Genomic DNA, 21,001 nt, shown 5'->3' with positions numbered 1-21,001 from the left:
AGCTGAGTACAACGGCCAAGCAATTTACAGCCAGGTGCAGATGGCCACCAGGCCTGGGCGGGGGGAAAACCAGGAAAACAAGGACGCCACCCCCAGGTAACCTCTGCTCCCCTGGCCTTTCCTCCCCGGAGATAACATCTAGGCCTCAGCTGTACTTCAGCTCCAGGCCCAGAGAAGCAGCAAAGCCAGGCGGGCGAAGCCAGAACCAGCCTCAACGGCTGAAGACCCCCTGCGCTGTCACTGACCAATCCCTGGAGACCGTGACCCTGAAAGGGCTCACCTGGAGAACTGACGACTATTGCGCTGAAACCCTCCCCTGAGACCTCCCCTAAGTTTCTGCCTGTAAGAGATAAAAGCCTCAAGACAAAGGACCCAGGGCCCATGCTCTCCGTCTGGGGAGCAGCCCCCGCCATTCCCTTCCCTTCTTCTCGCTCCACTCCTTGCTTCACAGGCACGGGTCTCCTAAACTCTAGGGCAATGGGCAGCTGGCAGCTGGTCCCAGGCTAGTCCCCTGAACCTGTCCCCAAGGCCCCCTTTTCTCTGACTTCCCAGGGAGCGGAGGCAGCCCAGCCTGGGCTCCCCTACTGCTTCTTCTATGCTAAGCCCTGCCGTGCTTCACTGTCCCCAGCTGTAAGAAAATGGATCCTCAAAGTCACCGGGACTCGTGCTGTGAAATCTCCCCTACGCGAAGTCCAGAACCCACACACGACAGATGGCCTTAGGCAGACCTGCTGCGGGCCAGGAGCAAGGGGCCTGTTTTGGAAGACCAGCAAGCTAAGAATAACTTTTACATTTTTAAATATCTGAAAACAAGTTTAGTGACATATAAAAATCATATGAAATTCAAATTTTATGGTCCACAAATAAAGTTTGATGGGAGCACGGCCCGTTCTTCCATTTCCGTATCGTCAGTAGCTACTTTGCACTAAGATGGCATCTGAGTGCTGGAAACAGAGACCCTGCGGCCTGCAGAGCCTGGGACATTCCCTGTCTTCCTCTCTACAGAGAACATGCTGGTCCCTGCTGGGGAGCAGGTTTTACTGCCATTAACTCTGGTGACCCCAGGCCGGCTCGGCTCTCCACCCACTTTGTGGAGGAAGGGGCCTGGAGGAGGTGCCGGAGCAGCACTTCTCCGCGGGGCCCTGGGAGCCCCCCAGAGCGCCCCAGAGCCGCCCAGAGCCCCCCAGAGCCCAGGGCGAGCGTGGCAGGCGGGAGGCAAGAGCTCAGCACAGCTGCCCTTGGCGGAGGGCTCGGAAACGAACCGTCTGCCCGGCCGATGACATCAGGGGACAGAAACTTGGCTTCCACACACCTTTTAAACGGCTAGACCACAACTCCAAATAAAAGACGTCCTCCAGCGTTCACGCCCCACAAACCAGGAGGAACGCACAGCATTTACAGAGAGCGAGAGGACCCCGTGGGCGTTTCTGCTAGGTCTGAAGGAAGACAGGGAAAAGGCCTGTCACCTGAAAATCCCTCTCCAGCCCGCGAGTCACCCTCCTCGATACCATTCTGCGAGGCGCACCCGCATTACTTCTGAACCTTGCACCCTGAAAAACCAGGCAGGCAGATTTTGCACCGCCGAGGAAACCCGTGTCCAGGGGCTGTGAACTAACAGCGAAGTTCTGCCAGCTTGGACCAAGCCGCTGCCCTCACATTGCAATGAGGTTCTCACTGTGCGCCACGTGCCCGTGTTCCCACCCACGGAAGACAGACAGGCGGGGGCTCGGGCCCCTTCAAAGCAAAAGCTCCTGCTGAAGAACTGTTACCTCTGGACACCCCACAAACCCCAAGTGCCATGAATCGTGGCATCCGCGGCCGGCTGCAGGCACCCTCCCCAACACGGCGCAGACACAGACTTCAGAAGTCCCCCCCTGCCCGCGCCCTCTGGTCGGTGGGGTCCCACTGCCGGTCCACCATCCCGGGGGCCACCCTCGGCAGGACGCAGCAGAGGCGACGTCCTCAGGCTGCCGAGCCCAGCGAGCATGGCAAGCTCACTTCGTCCCCTCGGAGCCCAGCGGCCCACCGACGAGGAAGCCCAGGCCGGGCCGCCGAGGGGTCGGAGGCGGCGTGGCGAGAGGCCGTGGGGGTGCGAGGCTGGCGCCGGCACAGAGAAAGGCATGTGTGAACCCCGGGCGCGACCAGCAGTAACCCACACGGCTGCACGTCCGCCGACCTACAGAATCGTGAGAACTGGAGCAGGGGAGCTCCATGGCCGGAGTGGCTTTCCAAGGCAAGGAAGGGACTCAGCAGAGTCTGCCACACGTTCCCTACGTGGCGGCAAGAGCCTCCAACTTACTTCATCGTCTTCGTCTTCGTCATCGTCAGATTCAAGAGCACCATCCGGGAGCTCTTCTAGGAAGAAAAACATCAGTGAGTGACTGTGAACGGAGTTAGAAGCCTGGTCAACAACGTCCTTGGGCCTCTGCAGAGGCCCGTGACACCCTGATGACAATTAGTCACATCAAAGCCACCACCTGAAGTCAGCCTGAGCCGTGTGAAATGCCCCCCGCCCGCTGCCATGAGAGCAGCGAGCAGAGAGGCGGGGGCAACCACGCCTCCATGCCCGCCATGGGCCGCGGTGGCGTCACGGGGTCCGTTTGGTGCGACAGCCACCTGCACACGGGAGGACGTGCCGCTGAATCGCCTAACGTCCGTTCCCTGCCGGTCCGCGGCTCCAGACCACCCTCCGCGAGGCGCCTGCAGGCAAGCGGCTTTCAAAATGGGGGGGCTGCGATGTTCCTCAGGGATAAACCTCTCTTTGTCAAACACGAAAATACCTTTTAGTTATTTACTTTTTCAAAGGCTCTTAGACACTTTGCGAGGCCAGCCTACTGGCTCCGACTCATCCTGTCCCCGGAACTATCCGGTCCTGTGAACTGAGGTACCTTACGACCTCGGCACCTCCCCTCTGGGGTTCCCTGAGCTGTGGCTCCCCCCGAGGGACCCCCACACCCGGAGCTAACAGGGCCGGGCGCGGGGCTGCCGGTCTCCCTCCTTTCCCGAGGCCCCGCGGTGAGGCCAGCTCAGCCCTGCCCCTGCCCAGGGACCGGCCTGTGCCGCTGGTCCCCAAGCTGACGGCGGGGCCTCACCAGAGTAATCTAAAACACACGGAATCTCTGTGCTCGGAGACCTGAACACTCTATTGGGAAAACGTCCTAAAATAAAACCAGAGAGTCGGGGCCCTACACACAGGTGGCCGCAAGGCCATTTCACGGATCTTAAACTGGAAACTACTCGGAAACTGTACTCATTCCTTCTCGGCAGTGACCGTGCACTTGAGGGCGCGGCCTGGGCTGGACAGGAACTCTCGGGGTTCCACCCCGCGATGCCGCCACCACAGCCCATGCTAAGGGATTTGGGTGCCTCCATCTGCCCCTCTGTCCAAAGGTATGACTTCCTAATTTTGTTTCAAAGCGGCAGACTCCGGGGGTGATCACCTCTGGGTCCTGCCATTGTCATACGAATACAGAATAACTAGGGGCTTGAGACAGAAAAGAAATCCTTCAGCTAGTCTTCATTCCCGCTGGGACGTGCTGAGTTAAGCAGGTGTTTCCCAAGCCTTGCCTGAGCACACAAGGTTTTACAGCTTTAGCTCTGCCCAGATAACTTCTTGCCAAAGGACATCCCCTACAGAAATGTAAACTGACCCCTCCCTCCTCACATTCTTGGGCTTGCTGGTCCCAGGGCCAGTTTTATGTAAGAGAAAGAGGTGTGTCTTACCAACCAGGAAATGGAGGTGTTGAGTCTCCGTAAATGGAATGGAGTCACGTTGAGGGAAGAGTCCCAGCCCAAAGGGGACCCTGCGGCCACAGAGGCCCCTGGCTTGGGAGGGAGGCCTCAGCGGAGCTGGTGACCATGGAGAAGACAGGGAACAACTTTTCCCAGCGTTTTGCCACCTTCCCAACTGGGGCCTGCCCACCCAGAGAAGGTTAGGGAGCAACCTCAGCCAGGACTGAGGGGATGGCTTCCTTTTACTTTATTTTCTAAAATGTGTCCACCTCGCTGAATGGGGGCTCAAAGTCAGAACCTAAGTTGTAGAAAATGAGGTTCTATGCCTCGCCTGCCTGGGTTTGGGATGAACTCTCCTTGCTCCATAAAAACCAGAGGAAAGAGGTCCAGGCGGAAGTGGGCCCCCAGCCTAAAGGGTCCCAGCTGCCTCTCGCTGGTCAGAGGCCCCTGTAAGGTCCTCGATCTGCCTCCCTATTTCTGCATCCGGCCGAGGCAGGGGTTCGCCACCTTGATTGCACACTGGAATCAGCTGGAAGCTTTAAACACCCTCACACCCAGGATCCCCCCAGAGGTTCTGATTTAATTGGGGTGGGGGGCTACTGTATAGCCAGGCTGTGAACTGTGAGCTGGAAGAGCCACCTAGGGCTTCTTCTGGGGGAGGGTGTCTGCCATGGCCCTTCTGCTTGGCCTTGGTCAAGGTGCTGGCTCGGGATCAGAGTAGAGATCAAGAGCTTCCTTCTTTGCCTTGACATCAAGGGATTCATTCCTTTTTTTACCTTGTTCATGTGCTGAACAGGATTTGTGCACTTGGACTTTCAGGGATGTGGACTGCTGGGAGTTGAGGAAGGACACATAGGGAGATGAGACATGTTTGGCCCCTGGACGCTGGCAGTGCCAGGTGCTTCTGGCATGTGTACGAGTCGGAATGAAGGTGTCAGGGGTGCACAGACAGAGCTGAGAGTTGCCCCACCACCCTGGTCCCATCCAAGCCTTCCGTCACAGGCCCTTCCTGCTTATTATAGGCTGTGGGTTGTTCTGGTAATGGAGGAAGTTGGGTAGAGAGGAGATCACACCCTCCCATGCTGTCAGGAGCAACACACATTCTTCTGGAGTGAATGGGTGGACGTGGAAGGAGGAAGACATCTCCTAGAGTGGTGCCGGGGAGAGCAATATCTGTCTTCAGGATCTGCCCCAGGGCTCCAGAGGCCACGGGAGGTGGGGGAGGAATCAGGAGGGGCAGACCCACAGAAAGAGAACTTCCAGTTACAGAAGGGTTTCTGTGATTGCTTCTGACTTCTTTTTACTGAGTATAAGCCTGAACTGCGGCAAGTGATTATTGATTTGGGGACAATGTAGCCTTAATTAATGGCTGAACTTTGGTTTCTACGTTCACCTGGGCTCCTGAATAACCTCCAAGATAGGACAAGCCCTCTAAGCGAGCCCACGTATCTTTCTGGCATACATGAAAGATTCAAAAGCTAGATCATAGATTTTTTGCATTAAACGGACCTGAGTTAAGCTGCTTGATGATGAATTCGATCTGGCGGATCATTTCAGCATTGCCTTCTCTGATGAAGCAGCGAAGGATGTCTTCCATTCCCTAAAGCATTAGAGAGAGTAACCATTAACATTTCTGGTTCTACTTTCAATGGGGTAGTTTCAGCTAATTTTCCAAAACGTTTTCTTATATATGCACAATAAATATTCCTCTGCTCAGACTTCCAGTCAAGATGGCAGCAGAGGTAAACACGAATTCCCTCCTCACACAACCACATCAAAATTACAACTAAAATATAGAACAGCCATCACTCAGAACCATCAGAAATTGGGTTGAATGGAAGTCTGACAACTATGGAATTAAAGAATCCATATCTATCCAGACCGGTAGGAGGGGGGGAAAGACACAACAGGCTGATCCCACACCCACTTGTGGTGGATAAAAATTTGCAGGGGGTGAGGGGGAGAATCTCAGGAGCAAGGAGTCCCAGCCCCACACCAGGGCCCCAGCCCAGGGTTCCAGTGCCAGGAAGTTAAGTCCCCACAACTTCTGGCTGCAAAAATCGGTGGCGATTGAGTCAGTGGAAGAAGCTCCTGGAGTCCCAAGCAGGTCCTCTTTAAAGAACCCACACACAGACTTACTCCCTCTGAGCTCTGGCACCGGGGGTAGCAGCTTGAAAGGCACCAGGAGCACCCAGGGAGGAACTGAAGGGTCTGGCATCAAGGCAAGAGCTGGGAGACAGCTCTCCCAGACAGAAAGGCAGACAGAGGCCATTGTTTCTTTTCTGAACCTTCCCCCAACAGAGCCACAGTACCAGCAGGTGGGTGCCATATATGAGACTCCATCAGCCTGGCTACCACTGTCTACCCTGCCCTGGAGATCCAATGAGACCCTGTCCCACCTAACTTACAGGTCCAACCAATCTGTTAACAGTGGCTTTTCCATATGAATGGCTGATCTTGGCTCATGCTCACAACTTCCTAAATCCTCTCAAACAAGCAACAGCTGGCCTCAGTGAGCCCCCAGCCCCTGTACCTCTTGCTAAGAGGCCCCAGACCTGGCACTAGCAGCAGCCAGCCTAGATTCATAGCCTGGCTTTATCTGGGAATCTCCAAGCCCAGCACAAGTAGCAGCCATCTCAGATTGCTTTATAGCTCAGGCAGGGTGTTTCTGGGCAAAACACAGGTGGGGGCTGATGTTGACCTTCACCACTCAGGAAACCCCAGGGCCAGCACACCCAGTGGACAGCTACAGAACACATTGGAGCACCACCACCCTGTCCCTGCACAGCTCATCCACCACGGAGGGTGGAGGTTGGTGCTAAGTGGTCACAGCCAGGCTTTGTAGCTGACTGCCCTGGGTAAATCCCTTCCATTGACCTTCCAACAGCAACCAAGGCTCAGCTACAAGAGGAGGGTGTACTCAGCCCTCATAGAAGGGGCACCCCAAGTACCCAGTTTGGGTGATAGGGGAGGCTATGTCACTGGACCCTACAGGACACCTACTACATTAGGTCACACTACCGAGACATGGAGTCAAAGCAACTCTACCTAATACATAGAAATAAACACAGGGAGGCTGCCAAAACGAGGAGACAAAGGAACATGGGCCAAATGAAAGAACAGATCAAAACTCCAGAAAAAGAGCTAAACAAAATGTAGATAAGCAATCTATCAGATGCAGAGTTCAAAACACTGGTTATAAGGTTGCTCAAGGAACTTAGTGAGGGCCTCAACGGCATAAATAAGATCTAGTCAGAAACAAAGGATACAGTAATTGAAATAAAGAACAATTTACAGGGAAACATCAATAGTGTGGATGAAGCCAAGAAACAGATCAATGATATGGAACATAAGGAAGCAAAAACAACCAATCAGAACAACAAGAAAAAAGAATCCAAAAAAAAATGAGAATAGTGTAAGCAGCCTCTGGGACTTCAAGTGTTCCAACATTTGCATCACAGGGGTACCAGAAGGAAAAGAGAAAGAGCAAGAAATTGGAGACTTATTTGAAAAAATAATGAAAGAAAACTTCCCTAATTTAGTGAAGGAAACAGACATGCAAGTCCAGGAAGCACAGAGAGTCCCAAACAAGATGGATGCAAAGAGGCCCACTCCAAGACACATCATATTAAAATGTCAAAGGTTAAAGATAAAGAGAATCTTAAAAACAGCAAGAGAGGAGCAGTTAGTTACCTACAGGGGAGTTCCCATAAGGCTGTCAGCTGATTTTTCAAAAGAAACTTTTCAGGGCCAGAAGGGACTGGCAAAAAATATTCAGCCACGAAAAGCAGAGACCTACACCCAAGATTGCTCTACCCAGCAAAGGTACCATTTAGAATGAAGGGCAGGTAAAGTGCTTCCCAGAGAAGAAAAAACTGAAGGAGTTCATCATCACCAAACCATTATTATATGAAATGTTATAGGGACTTATTTAAGAAGAAGATCCGAACTATGAACAATAAAACGACAATAAATACATATCTATTAACAACTGAATCTAAAACACAAACTAAGCAAACAAGAAGAACAGAGACAGACTCACAGATACGGACAGCATTTTGATGGCTGCCAGATGGGAGGGGGTGTGGGGGATGGGTGAAGAGGTGAAGGGATTAAGAAGCACAAACAGGCAGTTACAGAAAGGCCATGGGATGTGAAGTACAGTACAGGAAATGGAGTAGCCAAAGAACTTACACGTATGACCCATGGACATGAACAATGGTGGGGGGATTGCCTGAGGGAGTGGGGGTGCTGGGTGGAGGGGGGGCAAAGGGGAAAACTTGGCATAATCCATAAAATAATTTTGAAACGCTGCAATGAAAAAGAGTTCCTCTGATCAGCACTGAAAGTTCTTTTTGCCTGATGGCTGGCACATAGTAGGTGCTCGATAAACGGGGGAGATTGTGCTTCTTGTGTCTGGGAGGGTTTGTGGCTCAGGAGAGAGAGCTGGTGGCTGAAGCCAAGGGAATCAACAAGGATCCTCAGGGACAGCAGAGTGAGAAGAGGATTAGGACAGAAACTCCGAGAAAATGACACTGAATAGGAGGGAGAGATAGAGAAGCCCGCTGAGGAGGACCTGCAGGAGTGGTCAGGAAGGAGGGAGCCCTGGAAGTCTTTAAGTCCAGAAGAGCATCTCAAAGGAGGCGTGGTCAGCAGAGCTGAGGTTCCTGTGGGATCGGTCAGACACCGGGGTTCCTCTCAGCCGAGAGACAGGCCCTTCGCTGTCAGGAGAGCTGAGTTTATGCCTCTCGACCTCATCAAGGGATCCCCCTCTTCCTCATCTCCACCCAAGATCAGGGCCAGAGGAAGAACACATTGAGCGAAGCAGTGTGGTGAACTTGGAAAGGCCCAAGATGGAGATCACCAAGGTCAAGGTCAATGTCTTTGCCGTGCCCACCTGCAGTGAGACAAATGATGCATTCAGGCCCTTCTCAGCGGTTACTTTTGCGAAGGCTCACCTGCTCACATGCTGAAAAGATCTTTTTATTTTCACTGGCTCTTTCATGTAGCTCTGGCTTTGTTACCTGGGAGTGGGGAGGGGATCACAAATCCCTTCTTTGTAATTAGGAGGATCATCTGGGGGAAGATTTCTTAATAAAAAAACTGCCCAGGCGCGTGCCTTCAGTTCTGCCGATCAGATGGGAGGCTGATTTGGAAGTGGGTGACCGGACAGGAGGGCGGCGGCGGCACCCAGCCTTTTGCAGACAGCAGTGGCAGAGTTCCCGGCCTCACGGGCGTGAGCTGTGGGCCCGGGGGTGGTGGGACAAGCGGCTGCGGTGTGTCCCTGGAGCTGCCCTAGGGAGTCCGTGGGCCTTCCTCCTGGCCCGGTGGCTTCTGACTGAGCTCCGCGGCTCTCCCAGAGACTCTGGGGGCCTTCCCACCTGACCGGGCACGGTCTGCTCCAGCCCGGGGCAGAACGGTTGGCTGCGTTTACCTCCCGGGGGAGTGCTCCGCGGCCGACAACTACCCCAGGCCTGGGCACAGGGGGCTGTGGGGGTGGCAGAGGGTCGCCCTCGAGGTTGGATCTGCCCCCCAGCCCTGGACCTCGCTCAGCAGGCTCTTCAAGGTCAAACAGGCTTCAGGGCTCTCATCTAACTCTCTCTCTTTTTTTCCCTATTATGTAAGACCACCATAATAGCCTTTGGTACTAACATAATTTTCACGTATTCTTTGTGATTTCCCACAAGTACACAAAACGCTTCACACAGTTGCAAAAACAGAGTTCTCATAACGTCACGCTCAGCTTTTCTCTCTCGTTATACAAAAAATGTCTTCCACGCTGCCTCGCACTGCTTTTCCTCACTGTCACCTGCAAGAGCTATTAATATTCTGAGCAAAAGAACCATAATTTCATTAGCAGTTCCTCTGTCACCAGACATTCATGTCACTTCCAGTTTTTCACGGCTCTAAAAATGCCGAAACGAGCATCTTCATGGTAGAGCTCCTTCTGCTCAGCATCAGCGACCAGAGGAAACCACGTGAATCCCTGGGCGGTTTCTCCTGGAGACGGCCCAGCCTTTCCAGAAGGGCTGTGCCCGGCCTTCCACGGCCCAGCGTTGCCACTGCTGAGGCTGCTTCTTCTCCTCCTCACTGTCTGGTTCTCTTTATTGTTGTTATGTGCAAAAAGGGTGTAACTCCTCAATCAATCTGAAAACTTCCTCAAGGGTAAGAGTGAAGTGTGAGAAAACGCAGGGTTTTGAGATTTTGGCCAGAACCCCCTTCACAGGCCTCTCTTATAAAGAGTTTGATAGGCAGCTGCTTTGGTGACTCGCCCAAAGGCTCCCTCGCTCAGGCTGGCGGGTCCCTCCAGAGCCTGGGGCTTCAGCGCCTGTTAAAAGTGCCACGGGGAGACTTATGCTGCTTGCGCGTTTGTCTAAGTGGTCCAAGTTTTCTTCTTAAAGTCAATAATTCGATAATCTAGAGACTGTCTAGAAACTTATGTCAGAAACTAGAAAGGAATTCAACTATAATTAAAGCTACCAGATGACCCCAAACACCATAATTAAAAGATAAATGAAAAACAGAGGCCCTATTTGTAATATATGTCAAAAGATGAACAGCCTCTTATTCCCCTTGTGACTTCTTTGATCCAGGCGACTTAGACACGGGTGGCAGCCAGCCTCCAAGATGGCCCCAAGGATCCCCGCCTCCTGGAATTCCTGCTCCGGAGGGGGCCCCCGTCCCCCCCTATAAAGGGCTGGTCTGTGTAAACCAGAGAACAGAAGCGATGGGACAACACTTCTGAGACTCGGTCACTGGTATGAGACTCTTAGCCAGGACGGTCCTACTAATCCGCTCTTGAACTCTGTCCCACAGAAACTGAGAGGTAATTAAAAAGTTTTTAAGCCACTAAGCTTTGGGATAATTTGTTACCAGCAATAGCTAACTCTTACAGGAGTCAACACTTTCAACTGCCAAACATTTGGGGATTTCCTAGATACCTTGTTTATTCCCATTATCCGTCTCTCCTCTCCTGCTGGGACTCCAACGGTAGCCAAGTGAGACCTCTGGTCACGGTCACACGGGTCCCTGATGCTCCCTCCCTTCCTCCTGTCTTCTCCCTGCCCAGGATGACCTTTAAAGGCCAACCTCTGAGGTCCTACAACTGCCGCCCTCTCCTCCCCACTTGGTCCCGGTCCCTTTACTGCGGGTCCCTCCTGCCCTCTCTACCCTTGCTGCCTTGCAGGCTTCCGAGTCCCTGCGGCCTCCATCCTCTCTTCCGGGGCCGCCCACATGTTTTGATCCTTCTGTTCTGCTTGGTGGACGATGCCTCTCTTCCACCTGAATGACCATAATGACCATAATCAAGTTTGTTTCCCCCACTCCTGCCTCTGTACCGATAAAGCAGATTTTTCATTTAAAAGCAGTAGGCAATTAGGTCCTATTGTTGACTGTGACCACACAGACGGTTCTTAAGTTTTTATCTCTGGCGTAACCGATGACATCACTTAGATGACCAATGAGAAGATTTAGTAATTCTTCTATGAAAGCAAAACCAAGCGGGAGAATGTTTTGTTTGCTGAAACTGAACTTCGCCTCTGGAATTGTAGTCAATGCTTTCATCACAGCATTTAATATGCGCACTGTGAACCTGGTTTCACAGGCTGCAAGGAAAGATGATAAAACTCCAGTGGTTTGGGGGATCAGGCCTCGATGCATCTGTCATCCCCAAACACGATGCTAATCGCCCGGGGCTGGCTTCGTCCTTCCATACAAGCACCAATACAAACATGTTAAATACTGAATTTACCATTCCCCACACAAACCACGCAGGGACTGCGTGACCCCTCGTTCCCAGCCTCGCCGTCCCATCTGCTCGCTGTCAGACTGCCTGCAGGTTAAGAATGTTTTGATTACACAGTTCTCAGGCGGCCAAAAGCCCTTCAGGAATCCTGCAGGTGAATCTGAGTGGTGGTTTCTCCATTTCACCGTTTTCCTGCTAGGTTTCTGCTACTACGAAATCCATAAGCATTCCCCAAACCCCACATCTAAATGAGTCATTTAAATTAAAAAAAAAAAAAAAAATTTCTACAACTTTCCAAAAATAACCCTGCTGGCAATTTTCTAACACGGGTTCTTAATCACGGAAGGAGCTGGGGATCTCCTGAGAATCTGATAAAAGCTACAGGGTGTCATCAGAAAACTGCAAATATGTATTTGGTATACAATTTCGGGGAGTTCATAAACTATCTGAAAGCTCTCTGGGGAGCCTGTCGGGAAGTCCCTGCTGTCACGCCCCTGACCGGTGGCATGACCGAAGCTGACGCAGGCATGGCTCAAGCACGTCTCTTACCATTGCTCTGGCTTCCTCGCGAATGGATGGAATCGAGAGGACGCTGTACAGTGCTCCATTCACATACGGCTGTATCTTTAAGGGGAGAAGAGAAAACAGTCACTTGCAAGTTCTCAAATACTGTACGACTCAGGGATCAAACAGCACATTGGAGACACCCTGGCCCACAAGTACAGCGAGTGTCTCCAAATGACAGCCATCAACATTTGCACGTCCCGGCGACGACTACACGCCGAGTTCTGAACCCAAGCCTTCTTTCCCTCGCAAAGCACACGCCTGCTGTTCCACTGTTTCATCCACAGGAGCCAGTCACGCCGGCTAGAAACTCTACAGTCCTCGCTGACCCCTCTGTGCTCTCCTTCGGGCAGCCCCCCAGCTGTCGTCCTCAGGAACCCCTCTTCCCCACCCACACTGCTACTGCCCTTGTTCAGACAACATGTCCAAGACCTGGGCAACATGCACCCCCACATGAGTCTCTGCCTTTGATGCGCACCCGTTAATCCAGCCGTCAGGTCACTACCCAAACCGCAGCACACAGCCCGAGTCACCCCCCCACCTGCCGTGGGCGCCTTCCGGTCTACCTGGCAAGCCCCAAGTCCTTAGGACGGCACACAGGACCCTTCGGGGTTCGGCCTCTATCACCTCCCTCTGCTCCCCCTTCCCTGCCATCATGAAATTCACAGTGCAGTTCCACGCTGTGTGAGGGATGCCCGCACCACGCTGTGACGTGCCCGGGCCCTGGCTCCGACAGTTCGCTTGGCTGAGGGCACTCCCCAGGTGTGTCTATCTGAAAAGCTGTGGTTCATCCTTAAAGACTCAGCTCAGACCTAGCTCAGAGGGAGCCCTTCCTGAACCCCAGACAAGTGCTCTGCTCTGCTCCCGCACGGGCCTCCACTGCTGCCTGCATGTCTCCTCTAGTGTGATCTCTTCAGGACAGGCCCCACGTTTCACTCACACAGGTGACCCCAACGTCAGGCCACACAGGACATGGTGCACGCCGGTGCCTGATACAGGAGAGGTGCACTCTCTCCACAGCACGAGGAAGGGGGGCCATCTCCCCCCTCCCACGTCCCAGCACTGGACTTACCACTCCTAATTTTAACCAGCCTAGTGGGTAGAAAAGGCCTCTTAGCATCGTTTTTATTTTAATTTCCCTGATGACTAGCAAAATGAAACACGTTGTCATGTTTATAGATCATCAAGATTTACTACTCTTTAAACTGCCTATGCATATCCTTTACCCTGTTTTTCTGTTGGCTTTTTATTTGTTTGACTTTTGCTTATCAATTTACAGAAGTTCTTCAGATATGAGGGATATAAAATTTCTGTCTTATGTGAGGCACATTTTTTCTCAGGGTGTCATTTGTCTTTTGACTTTGATTATGGCATCTTTTTCCATACAAAAAAAAAATTTAATGTGCATATGGTCAATTATATGCATCTTTTCTTCACGGTTCTTCTTCTGGGTTGTCTTTCCAGAACACACCTATCTTGTATAGGATACATGTGTGTAGCATTTATTTGGGTAGCAAAGCATTTCTAGGCTCTAAAATACATGTAGGTAGATTTTTCCAGCTCACTTTCAAAGCAAAGGCATTGCCAACCGTTCACAACATGATCTGAATCCTTTGGTCTATTCAGTTTCCTGAGCCGACATTCTGGTTCCAACACCTGAAACCAGCCGTTGCTGTTATAGACCACGGATTTCCCACCAGCTCCGCCGGCCCGCATGGAAGAAGGTGGCGGGCAGACGTTGCTCAGGTCTGGCAGCAGAGAAGAGCTCGCTGGGTGAAGAATAAGGGGCAGGACACACACCGGGGCTCTCAGTGGATGAGGCTCTGGAAATGCCTTCGGTGAACGAAGTGAGCGGAACGGGAGCTGTCCGTCTGAAATGGGGACAGACCCGTGGAAACCATGTGCCGCAACGGGACCCCGCGGCACTCAGTCCTGTGTGGCTAAGATCCTGATCTGGGCACATGGGTCAGACTTTTGTTGAGGCTTTGGCGCCAGGTAAAATCACGCTGACGCCCCGATCTCGGCAAAGGCATTTGTAGAGGGCAGGTGAGCGGTGCAGCACAGAGCTGATGAGTTTGCCCCTTAGGGTAGCCACACCTCTACTTTATTGAGAAAGAACTTGCGACCCAAAAGCCAAAAACTCTAAAAAACCCTACCAGCGTTGGGGAGGACACCTGTGAGAGCAGAAGCCACCCTGGGGGACAACTTCCAGGACTCTGACCTGAGACTGACATGTGAAGTGAGCCAGCAGTGACAAGTGTCTGAGCAGCCAGGGAAGCTCTGGCACAGGCCCTCGTGGGGCAAGTGCGGGGATGTCCACGGAGGACCAGCATGGCAGCAGAGAGCTGGAGGCAACCCTGGGGAGCGCACAGGTGGAATGGCGATGTGGGGGTGAGGGGCTGCAAACAGGAGCCATTCTGCAGTAGTGAGAGCTGTTCATCCCAGAGACATATACAAAGAAACACAGAAAAGTCCTAAAGACACAGTGAAGCCCTGACCGATGTGGTTCAGTGGTTTGGACATCGTCTTGCAAACCGAAAGGTCGCTGGTTCAATTCCCAGTCAGGGCACATATCTGAGTTGTGGGTTTCGTTCCCCAGGTAGGGGTGCATATGAGAGACAACCATTCGATGTTTCTCTCTCTCTCTTTCTCCCTCCCTTCCCCTTGCTCTAAAAATAAATAAATAAAATCTTAAAAAAACAGTGAAAAACAGTAAGGAAAGTAGGGCTCTAGAATGCAATAGTATTTATACGCATTAAGCACACACAGCAGTTGATCCGTTTGCAGGCTGCCCACATGGCCACAGACATATATGGAACACACAGAGGCGTGTCCACGACGGACAGACGACAAGGAGGAAATAATGCTCGAGAGCAGTGCCGGCAGTGTGCGCTGAGTGAGGAGCGCAGGGGCGGCTTCCAGCTGCCGAGCTCCAGAGCTGGGCAGCTAGGAGGGCTTCGGAGCAGCTGACACAGACGCCCGGGGGAGGGCGAGTGCGGGAACCGCCCCAGCCAGCCCGCCCCAGTCCCGGCCGCGCGGCGCTCAGTACCTCGTGGTTTTCGTGGCCCAGCAGATCGGAAAGGACTCTCAGCACGAGGCCTGCCATCTTGGCACACACGTTTTTCCCTTAAGAAACAAAACAAGACATGACATGCGGGAACTCAGAAGCACGGTTTCAAGGCAGGCAGACTGGCCCGCAAACCTTGGCCTCTGTGCTTATGAGCTTCGTGGCCCTGGGTGAGCCACTTAGCCAACCCGGGCCCCAGGGCCCTCCTCGGGGACGCCTCAGGGAGTACCCTTCTCTACCTAAGAGGGGGCTGCAGGGTGCAGCAGCCCGGCAGAGGCCTGCCCCTCCTGTGCGCCGGCACCATGTGGCTGTCCCGATTCAGGCGGAGCACAGGGCTCCCTGCCGCGGTGAAAGCGCCCGCCTTCCAGAGCAACTCTACCTTTGTGCGTGCACGGACCCTCGTCAAAATCACGCAAGTGTTCCAGCGATTCCAAACTGCATCCTTACACTCACAGCGAGTGAACTGATGGTCACGAGGAAAGCTGATTGTAATCTCATGGAGACTTTAAAGCTAGGACTCTTTACCCAGGCTCGTTTTAAAGAGGAAGATTGAAACAGTCATTTCCTCGGTCAGCAACAGGCGCTTCAGATTACACAGCACCCGAGGGTGAAGGGGGTCTAACAGACAGCCCTGAGCTACTTAGCCAGGCAACCTGCCAATCAATAGGGGGCTGCTCAGACCGAGCTCTGCCACAGGCTGGACTTGGCACCGCTTCTAAAGAAGCTTCATTCACCCCAGGGAACAGATAATGAAACGGGACAGAACCTGCAGAAAAGCTATGATCACTGCCTTCGTTGATCAAGTATATGAGTGACTTGTGATGTCCACATGAGAACCACCATAGTTGCGGGGTTGAGTGGGAGACTCAGGGCAGGCAGCATGGGTTACTCTCCCTGCTCGGGCACCAGCTTAAGCCCGTACCATCTTGGGAACATACTTCTCTGTCGTCAGACAAAAGGGATCCTAATTCTTAACTTACTACTTTTGAATAACGCAATGAAGATGAGGAAAAACATAAATTAATTTAATGTCCTCTTAATGCAGGCACAACATACGCATTATCCATATACATATGTGGTTATAATGTGTGTATTTATATATATCTATAAAACATTCTTCCCAAGGCCAGAATGGTATTTGGGTTTCAGAGATTCACAGCTTTATACCCAGTTGGAAAGCTTTACATTCTTCCTGTTTCTAGTTTTCTATGGGGGAGACAACAGGGAGCCACGTCAGGCTCATGGGTCACCCAGATTTGAGGGTCAGGACCTCTTGCCCTCCCCCACACCGGAGCCAGGGGCGCAAGGACGGGGAGGCTTTGAGACCTGCGCTCCGGAGGCAGAGGTTCATGAGCAAAGCCACCGAGTACTCCAGCGTGTAGTCGGACAGGCAGTCGGGGTCCTTCAGAATGTCGATCAGCCAGAAGATGAGGCCGTCTTGAATCATGGCTGTCTGCAGCGGGCGCCTGCGAGGAGAGCGCCTGCGGGTAAATTAAAGCTGGCAAGAAACTTTGCACACAGGGGCGCACACAGTACGTGAAAGCATGTCAGAGGTCAAAGGAGATGGAGTGCGGGCGGAGCCAGCTCCGAGGGGCTCGTCACTGTTAGACCCAAGCCACTGAGCAGCAACGAATCCTTCACCTCTCTTCGCCCATCTCAGCTCTGTGATGCAACTACAGCTACTGAATTTCTATAATTTTCCCAACAGCCAGCATCAAGCTGTTCTCTTTATGAGCAAATAGAAATGAAGTGTTTATACGACCTCAGGAAGTAATAACGCTGGAGATTATTCACATTTCTTTTCAATTCACAGTTAGAATAAGAACTTTTCATTGGCAGGAACTTGGTAAATCGCAGGATATTATTAAGAGTTTAAAGAGAGATAAGACAGCAAGGAAGCCTCCTACTTTGAAAGGTTCCTTTCCAATATTTAAAATATTTATTGATAGCTTTCGGTCTACTTAATCCAGGAAACAGACCCATAGAAAGAGTTCATTGATGAACAGCCTTCTACTAAACTCTAATCTATTATAATGGAGCATAGACACTTTGAGCTGCACAAAAAGAAAGAAAAACTTGAAAGAAAAGCAAAAACCCAGCTCAATACCATTTTGATTCAGATCCCTCCAGAGTAAGGATAATTTAACGACCTGAGGAATACCGTTTACACAGAATTATTTTCCACCCACTGTCCGGGTGTAACATCTTACCAAGTCCAATACCTTAGTGGCATGTGTGTTGCTTGTTCCCATGTCAGCCTTCCGAGCTGGTGGGACTAAACCTGGCAACACCATGAGAAGTCGTCTGAACTCTCTGAAAACCTCACCCCCTGGAGGAAGCACCTCTGCGCACCTCCCGATGGACAGGTCACCTTCCAATGGACAGGTCATGGCACAACCACCATCTGGACGGCTCTTCACGCCCATGTGCTCAGTGGCATTTACTAGAACACGAGGAAGACAACAGTCTTCCTGTAAGCCCAACTACATCCTCCACTCATGCTAGAGACCCTGGAAAACTGCAGAAACATTAACACGTTTCTAGAACAGAGAGCTTTAGTGATTGCTTGGAGGAAAAGAAAAAATTGGCAGTAAATATCTGCATGACCAGGCAGAACTATTTCTTCACCTTATCTTAGCTCTGTTACTTCACTACAGCTATTGAATTTCTAAAATTTTTCCAAACAGTCAGCATCACACTGTTATCTTTACAAGCCAACAGAAAAATAAGTGTTTATATGATCTGAGGAAGTTAATAACGGGAGATTATTCACAGTTCTTTTCAATTCAGAGAGTCAGAATGAGAAATTTTCATTGGCAAGAACGTGGCAAAGAGCAGGAACTAAATAAATACCTGCCACTTTTCCCCACCACTTAGAATACACACACTTAGAATATGTTGCTTGGCAGGCTAGTGGGTCACCCACATTTGATGGGAAGAGCGTGTGCTCACAAGAGGACGGACAGGAAGGGCTGAGGACTGAAGGTACTAGAAGTTTTAATAAAGTCGAAGAGAAAGCGAGGTGGTCACAAGGGACTCGGGATGCTGGAAGAATCAGCCCAGGACCCAGCAATTCCACTCCCAGGTACCTACCCAGGAGAAAGGACAACGTGGCCACACAGAGACCTGTATGCAAATGCTCACAGTGGCATCAGAGCCAAAAAGTGGCAACACCCAGATATCCACCAACTGACGAACAGGTAAGCAAAATGTGGCCTCCACGTAATGGGACGTTATCCCAAAGTACAGACATGCTACCCAGCATGGATGAACCTCCCAACTGTTAGCCAGGTGAAAGAAGGCAGCACAAAAGAACACACATCACCTGATCCCCTGTATACCAAATGTCCACTGCATGTAAGTCTACAGAAATTAGACTAGTGGTCACCTGGGGCTAGGGACTGGAATGAAGAGTGACTGTAAATAGGAATGAGTTTCCTTCTGTGGGGATGGGAATGCTCTGTAATTAGATTGTGGTGATGGGTGTACAACTCCTGTATATACTAAAAATCACTGAATTGAATTGGGTGACTTTGGTGGTATGGAAATCTCAATAAAGCTGCCATTGGGAAAAGCAATCTCGGTGCAGACATCGGACCTGGCTCAAGAAGGCACGTCTGATTCTGAAGTTCTGATGGGGAGCGCTTCTGAGTCACAGCGGGCGCGGGCCGAGACTACAGCGCGCGCCCAGGGTCCTGCAGGCGCCAAGCCCGACCCCCGCGGGGCCGCCGCCGCGTTTCACGCGTGGGTTCCGCTCTGAACCCCGCGCGAGGCTGAGCCACCGTCGGGCTCATTAGGAAAGTACAGTGGCACTTCTAACATGTCCCCCTCCGCCCGCAGCGGCCTGAGGACGGCGCTTTAGCAGATGAGAGAGGAACCTTCTAGCTCTCTCTTAGCAAGTCACCCCACCTGCCCCGGTCTGCCTCTCACGGGGGGGCAAAGAAATACAAAATAGGGGCCCATAAGACCCCCACCGGATCTCCCGGGAGCCCCCACCGCGCGGCCCGCACCTGAGGCTGAACTTCTGCAGCGCGCCCAGCACGTGCTCCCGCGTGGCGGCGTCCTTGTCCTCCTCCTTCAGCCGCTCCTCCAGCAGCCGCAGGACCTCCGTGCTCTGCGCCAGGTACAGGCGGCCTAGCGGCGCGGCCGGACACGGGCCAGGAAGGGAGGGAAGGCAGTCATCTGGCGTTCAGTTCGCGCTCCAAAGCCGCGTTCTTTTTCTTTTTTTAATCGTATTTTCCCCAGTACCATCTGTCCCCCACACTGCTGTCCCTGTCCACGAGCCCCTTCTCCTTTCTGCTCCGTCCCTCCGCCTTGTGCCCCGCCCCGGAGCTCTCCCCCAACCATCTTCTGTGAAAATTCTGCATCTAACACGTGTAGAGTTTGCATAATTTCAGATTCTAAAAAAAGTCTTAAAACGTATTTCTTCTGCCAAGTTGGTTTTAGTCAATCAACCGATAGCAGACAAGCACTCTTCTAATTCATCACTGTGCTCTTGTGGGCAGCCCTGTCCTTTATTTACTGGGGACCTTGGACCCCACGTCAAATCTAGGAGGAGAACAGGCGTGGGGGACCCGTGCGTTAGGAGTCAATCAGTGCTTGCAAGCTAGGCAGCCAGACAGCGCTTTCCTGCGCTCCTTGTTCCTTCTAGACATGCCCACGGCCCGGAGAGGCTGGGGACCAGCCCTGCTACCCTGTACTATGGCCGGAATGGTCACTAGGCAGCTGTGAACTTGCGGCTTGGAAAACATAAATTTCAACAGTATTATATGACTGGTCCCCGGCACATACCCTGGTTTATGATAACTGTCTGCTAAATGGATGGAAGAAGGTACAAAGAAATGAATGGACAAACTTTTGGAGTATCATCATATAGTTATAATTTGAAACTCCCTTTATTCACTTTAAAAAGAGCTCGAACAAGAGCTCAAACAGTAGCACTTTGTAGAATTGTTTGAACTCAGTTACGGTGGTATGTTGTCTTTGGACCCTTTCTATCCTCTATACACTTGATTTAAGAGGTGATAGTCTTTTGAAGGAAATGGTGCAATGCTTGTTGAGATCAGCTTTAACTCAGTCACCAACCTGAATTTACCCAAAGTAGAAAATTATAGAAAATGTATTATCTGTATATATATCTGGTTGTTACAAAACCAGAAAGCTTACAAAATAAAACCAGAAGGCTTATAGAAGAAACCCCAAATGGTCAAAATTTGCTCTTATATAACCTACAGCAATATGACAACATCCACTTTTCACACAAAAAAACCCCTTACATGCACTAAACAGGAATAAATTGAGGAAACATATATCATCTCTAAGAAACTTGGGGAGAAACATCCATTTTTAAAGGAAAAGAAGAACCATCTCAACAAGACCCAGCCCTTCTTTCAGCTCACCTTCTGCCAGGGACGCGATGGCGTTGACCAGCCTGGCCGTGTACTGGCGCACCACGTCACTCCGCCCCTGCAGCAGCTGCAGCACGGTCCTCTGCGGGGGACAGCGGGGGGCCAGCGCCGGTGTGTCAGGGACGCCAGGGCCCAGCACGGCCCTCTGTGGCCGCTGTGCTCGTCCTCTGGGAGAGCTTGTTGCGGGCGAGACACACAGACCAAAACCAAACAGTTCGCCTGCAAGTCTTGATCGCCCACGATATTTGATGAATGTCAGTTATTCAAACTTTTAAATGAAAAGAATTATATGATGGGCACTAGACCTATCACCCCGATAACTTCACTTCTGAAGTTATATAAATGTCTAATCGCATGCTGTACACCTGGAACTAATATCGTCTGTCAACTATAATTGAAAAATTTAAAAATCACTTTAAAAAGAATTCATTATACGAAGCGTTAGGACAGTGACTGACACAAAGGCCGCGACGCCATTTGCAATTG

General features: G+C 51.6%; 1 protein-coding gene across 3 annotated transcripts in view; it reads right to left on the bottom strand.

Moving 5' to 3' along the window:
• The window catches only part of ARMC9 (armadillo repeat containing 9), a 61,308-nt gene that overhangs the window by 144 nt on the left and 40,163 nt on the right, over positions 1–21,001 (bottom strand). For all 3 annotated transcript variants that reach the window (XM_090284938.1, XM_090284941.1, XM_090284946.1), the window contains 7 exons: positions 20,507–20,597; positions 19,118–19,241; positions 16,434–16,573; positions 15,090–15,166; positions 12,026–12,100; positions 5,242–5,332; positions 2,300–2,355 (listed from right to left, as the gene is read on the bottom strand). In XM_090284938.1, coding sequence (XP_090141064.1) covers positions 2,300–2,355; positions 5,242–5,332; positions 12,026–12,100; positions 15,090–15,166; positions 16,434–16,573; positions 19,118–19,241; positions 20,507–20,597 — 654 coding nt within the window. The remainder of the gene's footprint in view (positions 1–2,299; positions 2,356–5,241; positions 5,333–12,025; positions 12,101–15,089; positions 15,167–16,433; positions 16,574–19,117; positions 19,242–20,506; positions 20,598–21,001) is intronic.

The sequence above is a fragment of the Furipterus horrens genome, unplaced genomic scaffold, assembly GCF_987537825.1.
Source record: "Furipterus horrens unplaced genomic scaffold, mFurHor1.1.pri manual_scaffold_1, whole genome shotgun sequence".
Taxonomy (NCBI): domain Eukaryota; kingdom Metazoa; phylum Chordata; class Mammalia; order Chiroptera; family Furipteridae; genus Furipterus; species Furipterus horrens.
Note: the sequence above shows the minus strand (reverse complement) of the source record. Positions and strands in the feature narration are given on the sequence as shown.